Raw genomic sequence first — 10,849 nt, 5'->3', positions numbered from 1 at the left:
CACACACACACACACCCCTTCCTGAAATGCTTAAGCTGTGAATGAAAAATACAGTTTCAAACCCAAAGCATTTTAAGCAAAGATAGTCAATAACTTTACTCACTTGATCTTCACTTGTTCACTTCTTCTTTCCTCTTTTCACTGGATCCTACCACAGCTTTCATAGGCCAAATTCCAAGACCTCTTCTGAGAATTCAACCTGAACCCAAACTCTGAACTTATTGTCAAAACTCACCTCCAGTGTATTTTCCTTCACAGAATTGTGTGGAGCAAGGTGGCTTCGTGGTTTTTTTTTTTTTTTTGGTCTGGCATTCATTAAGCTTTTCCTAGAGATTCCACATGAGAGGACCCCCAAGACCAGTTAAACAAGAGAGAAATAACCAGCCCAGAGGTTCCTTGATAAGATCCTTAAAAATTATCTTTAATTGATGCCAAGTATGAACAGATCATAAAGTGACAGAAGCAAGTAAAATTGCATAGATGAAAACTATGCTCTTCAATTAGGTTCTCAATTCTGAACATTCAATGTCCTCAACCTGACAAGTTCAACAGTTAGGGCAGAGAAATGCCCGTGGGTGACAAGGGTACGCATCCTTAACTCAGGGTGGAAGCAACTGGCAAACTCAAGAAAGAAAATAGTGCTTTTTCAGCTTCAATGGTTTGTTGTCCTGATGGTGCACTTTAAATCAATACTTACTCAATTTTGGTGTTTTAACCCTTGGTAATACTGGATTATCCCTAGTAGAGGTATGTCTTATTGAGTCTGTGCTGTCTCCTTAAGTCCGTCACTAAAGGGTTCCCAGACAGTGCACTAAAAAAAGAAGAAGGGTGCTTGTACAAGTTTTGGAGAGAAAACAACTTGAACTCTGGAGTGTTTTTGCAAGAAAGTTTGTATTTGGTTTGGCTTCCTTTTCTAACACCTTTTCTTCTTCTTTGATTATGCTATAAAACTTTTTTATACTCTGGGACATCTCACATCAGTTAAAAAAAAAAGAAGAAGAAGAAGAAGAAGCTCCTATAAAGCTCCTAAATGGAAACCACTATAATGAGAGCTAATCTTCTTAAAGCTAAGAGTCCTAGAGTCAGCAGGGACTCTAAGACCCCTTACCTCGACCCTGGGCTTCCCTAGGAAACCTCCTGGTCATTGAATTAATTTGTTTATTTTTTTGCCTAGCAGAACTGGCATTTGATTAGAACTTCTAAACCTGACACCCATACCCTGAATGAGTTCACACAGTGACCTAAGGGAAGGGGACAGTTTTAGCTAACAATGCAGCTCCTCTTTGCTTCTTTACAAAAATGCTAAGTAATGTACATTCTTCTAAGGTTTACCTGAGTCATGCTGGACATGTCCACCTATACCCTGAAATTCCAGGATATAAACATAAGTATTAATACACCACATGGTGGATAAGGGGCCACCTCCTGAGATTAGAATCAACTTGGGTTGTGTCTGGTTTTAAAACTTTGAGCTTACTTATTTTTTCTTCTGGAAACAAATATCAAAAGATCTCATTCTGTCTTGGGGTGGGGGGGTGGTTGTGAAAAGTAGGAAATAAAATGAATGTTTGGCAGGTTAGAGTCTTTCTAACAAGTTTATGCTATGGATGGTTTCCACCCACCAATTCTCACCACTCCCAGGAATAAGTCATTCCTGGAAGAAAATGGGGAATTGCCTTCTGCTAATGTTCAAACCAATCTACCAAACAAGCAACTCGATTGTAAGATTATTTTTAAAGGCCTATATTTTAAAGTTCCCTGTATTAAATGGGAGGGTTCAGAAACGACTTTCTTTATTCTTCAGAATAGTTTTGAAAAATCAATACGTATACACACAAAAAGGAGGCTCTTCATGGACCAAACCAATTTTCTGCTTAAAGAAATCTATTCTTCCCTGACCATTTACATGTATTCTTCTCAATCTCCAGGGAGCCAAGCTTGAGACGGTCACCTGTGTTTGGAAGCTACACAGAGTTTCTAATTTCCATAATTTCTACACCTAATTTCCTTGGGGAGAAATGACTGTCCACCAGTCATATTCCAGGAGGGTAATTTGCTCCTTATCTATTTGATGCTTTGGCTGGGCTAACTCACTGTCATGCTCCCGGTGAATTGCGGTAACAGATAATTAAAAACTCGACTCTCAGGGGAGCGAAGGGCTGTGCACATATGGGGAAGAGAAGATGCAAAAACAAAACCTTTCCTGGCTACAGTCTGTCTTCTAGAAATCTGAGGACAGAGGAAATGAATGTCTTTGGTCTCTCTAATTCAGATCACTTGAGGTGAGTTAACCACTTCAGAGATTCTGGGATGGCTAACAGCCCTGGGGGGACCCATCTCTTCCACTGCCACCCTATTGAACTAGGGTCCCGACACACTGGAAGAGCTGAGTTATGGCTATCAGCAGGTCAGAAGTCTTCTCCATCTGGAGAAAACACATAGTCAGGCCATGAGGCATTATAAAACTCAAGTCCAGGGAAGGGGGTGAAAAAGGTAAAAAGCCCAATAAAAGAAACAGAAGGAAGTAAACGAAAAGATAGTCATTCCTTAATAGGCAGTTTTGGTAAGTGCACCTTCAGGTCTACAAAAACATTTCAGCACATTACAGTGCAAGGGGGTAAGCGCTTTGACAAACTTTGCATGCCTATGCTACAGCGAATCCCTGTACTCCATTCTTACTGACTTGGTTGCAATGAGCGTCAGATGGATAAGCAGCATTCATTTTCCTCAAACCACCCAAATCCCAAATTCATAACAACAACTCAGCCCCCAGCCCTGGCTGGCAGGTTCCTTGCATGCAGCCCCTTTTCCTAGAATACATGCAGGAGAAATCAAGCCAGTCCCGCAGAAAACGCTGAGAGGTATACCAGATAGCCAAAGTCAGTCTTAACAGTCTTGGTCCCATCTGACCCATGTATCCCACAGTACTTCGTGGATTATTGCTGTTGACAGATGCAGTGTTTCAAGTTCGATGTGTCCAAGATCTCAACTAAATAAAAGATCAAGATATCCCTGGAGATGGGGGTGGGGTCGGGGAGAAAGGTCTGAGGGGGGTGGTGTTTTTGCCCCAACTGGAGACTTTTAAGCAGATAGAAGAGAAACAGCCAGGATGAGCCAAGGTTCAAATGAGAAGGAAGCAGGAGAGGGTTTCATATCCTGTAGTCAGACACTGTGTGGTCCTTGGCCCCTCATCTTCCAGGATGTGTGTAGATGCTCATGTGATAGACTCCCAGAAGGAAAATACAACATCCATGTTCTTTCTTTCAACAGAGCCAGCCAGGCTTGGTGTCTGGGCTTACTGCCTTGTTGCAAGTAGGGTGGGAGACAGAACGGAAGGAACAGATGCCCAGGAACTGGGAAGAGACGTAAGGTGATGAAGAGCAGGTGGCCACATGCTAAGTGCAGAGTAAAGGTCCCCACTACCATGGTGTCCTTCAAAAAGACTATGAGTGCTTCTCCATTTGGGGGACAGCTATGGGCTGCAGAGCCCTGTGTTATGTAGTACTTTCAACTAGGCACAGGATCATCCCCTTTCTCTGGGTTAGGTACAAGTAGAGCAGCCCCAAGGAGCCACAGAAGTTAGGTTCTCAGCCCGACCAGGGACAGCAAGGTGGGCAGGTCCGGAACCATCAGGAGGCATGGCAGACAAAGGGCAGGCAAATCTCAGCAAGGTTACTGTGAGTCGAGCACCCTGCATATCGAGGGCTGGAAAGATCATCACCTTCCTGGTGTGTGTGTGTGTGTGTGTGTGTGTGTGTGTGAAGACTCACAGACAAGACCGGGGTCCACACTGGAAGCACTTGGCGGGATCTGAGAATGGCATGTCCAGAGGGTACCAAGTTCTCAAAAAAGTTTATCTGAACTTCTGCTGGAGAAGAGATGGGCTTGAAAAACAGATCTGTAGTCCACGTTCATTTGGAAAGCGGGTCTCAAGGTCCAGTCAACATTCCCTCCTTGGGCTCTCAAACAGATTAAAGTCCAGGGACTGGGCAGCAGGGTCCATCCTCCTGAATGTCTCCACCCCTCCGGGCTTCGGGAGGGGGTGGTCCTCTCTCTCACAGTGGTGAGGCAAGACAGCACGGGTGGAGAAAAACAAAAGCAAAAATATCTGCGCCCCAACCCTTCTTCTTTTTTTTTTTTTTTTGCTAACTAACTTCTCAATGGATGTGAGTGAGGCACTTCCTGCAGCTCACTCTGGGTACAGGGTAAAGGCACTAAGCAACTATTGAATCAACTGGTTGAGTTTTCTTGGGGGGGGGAGCCTCAAAGGGGCGGGGTGAGGTCTCTACAGACCTCAGATCATGACTGCAAAAGAAATCAGCTCTGCTTTGGATGCATACAATAGATAACATGTTCATTTACATCCTAAGAATGCACCAAAAAACATGCAATATTGCACCTTTTTGTGTTTGTGTGTGTGTGTGTATTTATCTTCATCTAAAAAGAATACTTGTTCTTAGGTGTTACTATATATACCTTGATGACTTATTTAGTTTCCTACATAGCTTCCCTTGAAGGAATGGGCATTGGTCCTCTCTCTCTTTCCACACCTACACAGAAACCTTTCCTGAGCAAAGGCAGGAAAATTGTCCCCCCACCCCCACCCCCCATTATTTCTTTGGGGCTCTTCATCCCACAGACTTGTAGATTTTTATTATTTTTCCATTTTCTTAAATTAAAATCATGCATTAATTAATTCAAGGTACACCTTAATCAAATAGGCCATAATGCTGAATAAGAGAACATGCTCGGAGCTCCAGAAAAATTATTGTTCCCCTCTGACTAACATATGCACTTAAATACAGTACTTTATTTACTAATAAAATCGTTAATAAATGAGGGAGTGCACTTTTGGTGAATGCAAATGAAAAAGGGTCTATTTTTAGAAGGTTCAATTTCAAAGTAAGCTTATCCCCTATTCGTCTGAGTTAACATCTCAGCATGCAATTAAAAACAAACAAAAAAGAAGAGTATCAGATTCAAACATGCTTACATCAAACTCCGTTTGTGCTCTCTTGCAACAGGAGGCTAAAGTTTGATATCCAGCTCTGGAGGTCAAGGGTGAAGGACTAGTAAGAAAAAAAAACCTGTTTGGCTCATCTGCAACTGAGAAATTGAGCAGCACTGCAGATAAATCGATTGGTCTCATTCTCGATTGAAATCTTTTTCCTTGCAGAATAGTTGGGAATCACGGGGGAAAGGGACAGAGAGAATTCCTATGGGTCTAACAGACCTGCATCGGGTTGATAAGGTGCTTGGTGAACCTATATGATGGGCTTTTGAATTTTTACCTTGGGATCTGCAGTTTGGTTGATCAAAATAAAAACATTCGTTTGCTGCCTGTTTCGGCTGGCATGCCATCTAGCAGAGAATACATCCAATGCCCTGTCTTAAGTGTGCTGTGCAGTTTGTAGAGATTTTTTATATTGGAGTCCCATGCAAATTTTAATTTTATATAGCTAAAGGATCACCTGGTTCTGTTTGGGTCTTTATTTATTTATTTATTTATTCACTTATTTTAGTTAAAAGGGGAAAAAAAAAAGGTAAAGAAGACTCAGGAACTCAAAAAGGTTTCAGTAGGAGAGAAGCAGAGGAATTGTTTTGACCTAGACTAGCTTACAGACTAAATTTCTTCATCGGGTTTTTTTTTTTTTTTAGAAAATACACTTTCTTTCCCCATTTTTTTTAATAAAATGAAAAGAGTTTGGTTTTGTTCTCACGGATCTCAAAAGCTTCCGTTTTGCCAACAACCCCCCCCCAAATTCTGCAATGCAACAATGCATTGACAGTTTAATGGAGCATTCGAAGACTATTTATATAAAGTAAAGTATTTACAACCTGTGACTAGGGTCACTGGGGGTGGGGAGGGGGAGAGGGGTGTTATTGGTTTTTCTAAGTCTTTCAAGCTGCTAAGTGTGTAGGGGGGGAGCTTGTTTTTTTTGTTTTTGTTGTTGTTGTTAAGTTTGTCTGCATTTTTAAACATCGGTCAGGAGCTTGCTCTTATTAACACAGTTTTGGTTAGCTGTGGTACAATTGCCAGTTCTGATATTGGCCTGTCTATAATGGCCTATGCTATTATTCATATCCTCTTCGATCTCCATGTACTCAGACTTGCTGATGGTGGAGGAACTGCGCCGACTGAGGTCACTGTCAGAGGCTAAATTAGGGGTGCTAACGTGGAGCAGCTGAGCCTGCTCTTCCCCCTCAGTTTCTCGGTGGTAGAAATAGTTGAAATTGGACACAATGACAGGTACGGGCAGGGCAATTGTCAGCACACCAGCGATGGCACACAAGGAGCCCACGATCTTGCCTCCAATTGTCACAGGGTACATGTCACCGTATCCTACAGTGGTCATAGACACCACCGCCCACCAGAAAGCATCGGGGATACTGGAGAAGTGCGACTCAGCTTCTTCCGCCTCGGCAAAGTACACTGCGCTAGAGAACAGTATGACCCCGATAAAGAGGAAAAAGATGAGCAGCCCTAACTCTCGCATGCTAGCCTTGAGGGTCTGGCCCAGGATCTGGAGGCCCTTGGAGTGGCGGGAGAGTTTGAAGATCCTAAACACCCTAACCAAACGGATGACCCTGAGGATGGCCAGCGAGGTGGCCTGCTCGCCTTTCTGGTTCCCTTCCTGCTCGGCTATCTCGGTGCCTAGCGTGATAAAGTAGGGGATGATGGCCACGATGTCGATGAAGTTCATGATGTTCTTGAAGAAGTCCGTCTTGCTGGGGCAGGCGAAGAAGCGCACGACCAGCTCGAAGGAGAACCAGATGATGCACAGCGTCTCCACGATGAAGAAGGGGTCCGTGAAGATGTTGGACGTGTAGATGACCGTGGTGTTGTCGATCCTGTGCACGGTGCCCGTGAAGTCCTTGTCGTCCTTCAGCTCGGGCAGCGTCTCCAGGCAGAAGATGACGATGGAGATGAGGATGACCATGACCGAGACGATGGCGATGACGCGCGCGGGGCCCGAGCTCTCGGGGTACTCGAAGAGCAGCCACACCTGGCGCTGGTACTCCTTCTCGGGCAGGGGCCGCTCCTCCTCCTTGATGAAGCCCTCATCCTCGCGGAACTTCTCCATGGCCTCCTCCCCCAGCTCGTAGAACTTGATCTCCTCGGAGAACATGTCCAGCGGCACGTTGACGGGCCGCCGCAGCCGGCCCCCGGACTGGTAGTAGTAGAGGATGGCGTCGAAGCTGGGCCGGTTGCGGTCGAAGAAGTACTCGTTGCGCAGCGGGTCGAAGTAGCGCATGCGCTTCTTGGGGTTGCCCAGCAGCGTGTTGGGGAACTGCGCCAGGGTCTTCAGCTGCGTCTCGAAGCGCAGCCCCGAGATGTTGATCACCACGCGCTCGCAGCACTCGTGGTCGTCGTGCTCGGCCGCCCGCGGGTAGCTGCCCTCGGCCGGGTGGCCCGGCGCGGCCGAAGCCTCGTCCACGTTGTCCCCGGACATCACCGTCATGGTGGCGGCCTCCCCCGGAGGGGGCAGGGAGGAGAGGCCCGGGAGGTGGTGGTGGGGAGGGAGGGAGCTAGGAGAGGGGGGTGGGGGGGACCCCGGCGCCCCCCCACCGGAGAGCGCGGCTCCCCCCCACGCTCAGGGCGGGGAGGGGCTTCGAGGCGAGCGCGTGCAGAGGTGCGTGCCTCGGAGGCTCAGGGGGACCTTCCCCTCCAGGCTCGCCCGGGGCTCGGTGGGGACCGCCCCTGGCCTGTGGCCCGGGGTGCAGCTTTTTTTTTTCTTTTTCAAATCTAGGGGAGAGGAGGGGAGGGTTCTGGTGGATTCTTTCCCTCCCCCACCTTCCGGCTCCGGCTCCAAGGTGCCTTAACGCAGTGCCGTGCTGGCGGACAGGGCCATGTCCTGGGGAGTCTCCTTGGCCCTTCCCAAGCCCGGCTAGGACCCGGTGCAGAACCAGCTCAGCAGAACCCCCCTACTCCCCCTCGCCTGCCACCCGCTCTGCTGCTCCCGGGCTCCGTCCCCTCCCCTGCCCTCCCCTCCCCTCCCCTCCTACCCCTCTTCGCCTGCCGCCTTCTAAGCTCCCACCAGGGCGATCGATGGACGCTGCAGAGAAATAGAAAGTGATACGGGGTGGGGGGTGGGGGGGATAGAAAATCAGAAACGTTCCGATGGGACGGAACCTACAAAAGACACCGAAGAGCACAGACCTCTAGCTGGTTTCCAAAACAGAACAAACAAACAAGCAAATAAAAGGAGAGGAAGCAACCGGACTCTGGCTAGCGCTGTCTCACGGACAGACACACAGACACACACACGCACACACACACACACGCAGACACCCGGAAATCCAACTTTGGGGCGCTCCCATATCCCACTTTCCCCGACGCCCCACAACCGCCGGTGTGTTTACAACTTCGTTAAACTAGAGCTGGGGGGGTGGGGGGTTTGGAAAGCGCCAAACGGACGCTGGGGGAGCTCAAGGTCCCAGGCGGCATCCTTCAACCCCCTCTCCTCCTCCTCCTCCTCCTCCCCACTCCGCGCCCCCACCCTCTCCCGTCCACGCCGCATCCCCGTCGCCCCGAACCCCCCCCCCAACACACACACACCCGCCTCTGCAGCCCCTGCCCCCGGCCCCCCGACCCCCCGCCGTGGGCAGCCCCCTACCTGGCCGGCCGGCTTGGCGCAGGGGCGGTGCTGAGTCGGCCGAGGGCCGGAGTCGGAATGCGGTAGGTCGTCTTTGCAGTCCCCGGGCGGGAGCCGCGGCCGCCGCCGCAGCAGCGGCGGGAGCATCCGAGAGCGCCCGGGCCAAGTGGCCGCCCTCGCCCCCTCGCCCTCCGCCCCTCGGAGCCGGGCGGTCGCTGTCACGGGCCCGCTCCGGCGAACATCCTCACCCGCCGCCGCCGCCGGTAACCTGGAGACGCCGGTTTCCTCCTCTCTGATCTCGGGTGCGGGGAGTTCCGGGGGGATGCGGGGCGGCAAGCAAAATGCCACCCTCTCCCGCAGCTCGGAGGCAAATGACGATAAACAGCACTCTCGCCCCCTCCTAGCACGATGGGAGCCCCTGATTCGATCCCGGAGGAGGCGGGCGAGCGCCAAGCCCTGGGATCTACATGGCTCCCGGGGGTCTCCGCGCTGCCCGCGCCCGCGCCTCGGACCTCGCCGGAGCTCGGCGGCGCGCGAGGGAGCCGCTCAGCAGCTCCGAGCGGCCCGGGGTGCGTGCGGCGGCGGGTCCGCTCGGTCCATTTCTGGGCGCTGCAAGATCAGCAGAAACCTGAGAAAGCGCCCGGAATGCGGAGCCGCGATTGGCCCACCCGGGCGTGGGTTGGGGAGGGCGGGGGAGGGCAGGAGCGAGGAGGTAGATGGAAAATATGAGGGGGTGGTTTGGCAGAGGGGGGTTGTCATTCAGTTCCCACCCCTGCCAGCGCAGCTTTTTTTTTTCTTCACCCCCCCCTTCTCCTGCCAGCACAGCCGACCACCAATTCTATTTTCCTCGCGCTGCGCAGAGCCGCACACGCGCGGGCCCCGGGCCGCGACCTTCCCTGGGAATTTCACATTGCAAATGGTCAGGTCCGACGCAATGCAGGCGCGGGTGCTCCTGGCAAAAGTCCTCGCAACGGTTTGCGTTTGTGCAGACTCACGGCAACGCGCTTGGGTCGCCGCGCTCGGCGTTTCCCTCCGCCCCCCTCCCGCAGTGTAGGGGGGGGGTTGCTCCAGGCTCTAAAGCCCACCCAGTTTTCCTTTCTCCCCTGCCCCACTCGGAGAGATGCGTGCGGCCCGGCTTGGTGGGTCCTGGGGAAGTTCCCGCGAGCCCAGAGGGGCGCAGCCTGTCTCTCTTTGACCTCCGAGGGGACTTGAAGTTTTTCTTAACGATTCCCCCATTAATTGAAACTACGGAGAAGGTGACTTGTGCGGTTGCGGGGTGTTAGGGATGGGGTGGGGGGGGGGCCGGGAATCAAAGCAAAGACTTCGTGGGTTGGTGGGTTGTCTGCCAACTTGGTGCTAATTGGGACAAATCTGAGAAGCGAGTCGCCTGCCTACCTCCCACCTAAAGTCCCTGCAACCCGCAGCAGCAGCCTCCTTCCCGGCCCAGGGGCCTCCTCCACTCCCGGGGGGTGCCGCTGGCAAGCTTGGGAAAAAGGGGGGTCCTCCAGGAGGCTCTGGGGCGGAGGAGGAGGGAGGGCGAGCGAGCGGGCGCGCTGCGCTTTGGAGTGCGGCTGCAGCCCGGTGGCCTGCGGCGCGGGAGCCGGGAGGCGGCTCGTAGCAGCTCCCGAGCTCCAAGCGCTGCGGAGTCTCCGGGGAGGCTGGAAGCACCCGGAGTCGTCGCTGATTGGCTCGCGCCGCACCCGGCCCGCCCCCTGAGCGCCGCGCCGGATCGCGTTGCGACCCGCCCACACCACCCACCTCTTCCATCCGAGCCGCGGGGCCTCTGCGGGGTGGCCCCGGGCACCGTGCCACGGTCCTGGGAGCGAATGGGTTAAGTGCTTCCTCTAGATTCGAACTCCCCGCCCGCCCCCCGCCTTTCCCCCACCACCACACAATTACCCCAGGCACAAAAGAAAAGTATTTTGTTCCCTCCCCTCCTCCAGATCCATACCTCAGCTTTTTCCCCTTCTGAACAGTGAGGTCTCTTGTGCGCCTTTTCCTCTGAAATGCTGCCCTTTCTCCCACCCTCCGCACACGCATGACCCTGGATGCCAGGATCTCCAATCGGTCCCCGCCTTCCTGCACTTCTGGGTTCGTTTGGCTAAAAAAAAAAAAAAAAAAAAAATTAAAGCCTGGAGCTTTGTGCCGAATTACTGCGAGTTCCTTGTTTGGGGTTGTTATTGTTTCTGTTGCTGATAGGGTCTTGATTGGAGATAAACCCTACCCACCATGATAAACATTTGCCAGCCAGG

General features: G+C 51.5%; 1 protein-coding gene across 1 annotated transcript; it reads right to left on the bottom strand.

Moving 5' to 3' along the window:
* Nucleotides 1-400: 400 nt before the first annotated feature.
* KCNA1 (potassium voltage-gated channel subfamily A member 1) lies at nt 401-9,573 on the bottom strand. The gene is made up of 2 exons (XM_055141205.1): nt 8,619-9,573; nt 401-8,057 (listed from the first exon to the last, which is right to left on the bottom strand). The coding sequence occupies exon 2, from the start codon at nt 7,461-7,463 to the stop codon at nt 5,976-5,978; it is 1,488 nt and encodes a 495-aa protein (XP_054997180.1). The 5' UTR covers nt 7,464-8,057; nt 8,619-9,573; the 3' UTR covers nt 401-5,975.
* Between the last annotated feature and the right edge of the window lie 1,276 nt (nt 9,574-10,849).

The sequence above is a fragment of the Sorex araneus genome, chromosome 6 (genome assembly GCF_027595985.1).
Source record: "Sorex araneus isolate mSorAra2 chromosome 6, mSorAra2.pri, whole genome shotgun sequence".
NCBI classification, from domain to species: domain Eukaryota; kingdom Metazoa; phylum Chordata; class Mammalia; order Eulipotyphla; family Soricidae; genus Sorex; species Sorex araneus.
Note: the sequence above shows the minus strand (reverse complement) of the source record. Positions and strands in the feature narration are given on the sequence as shown.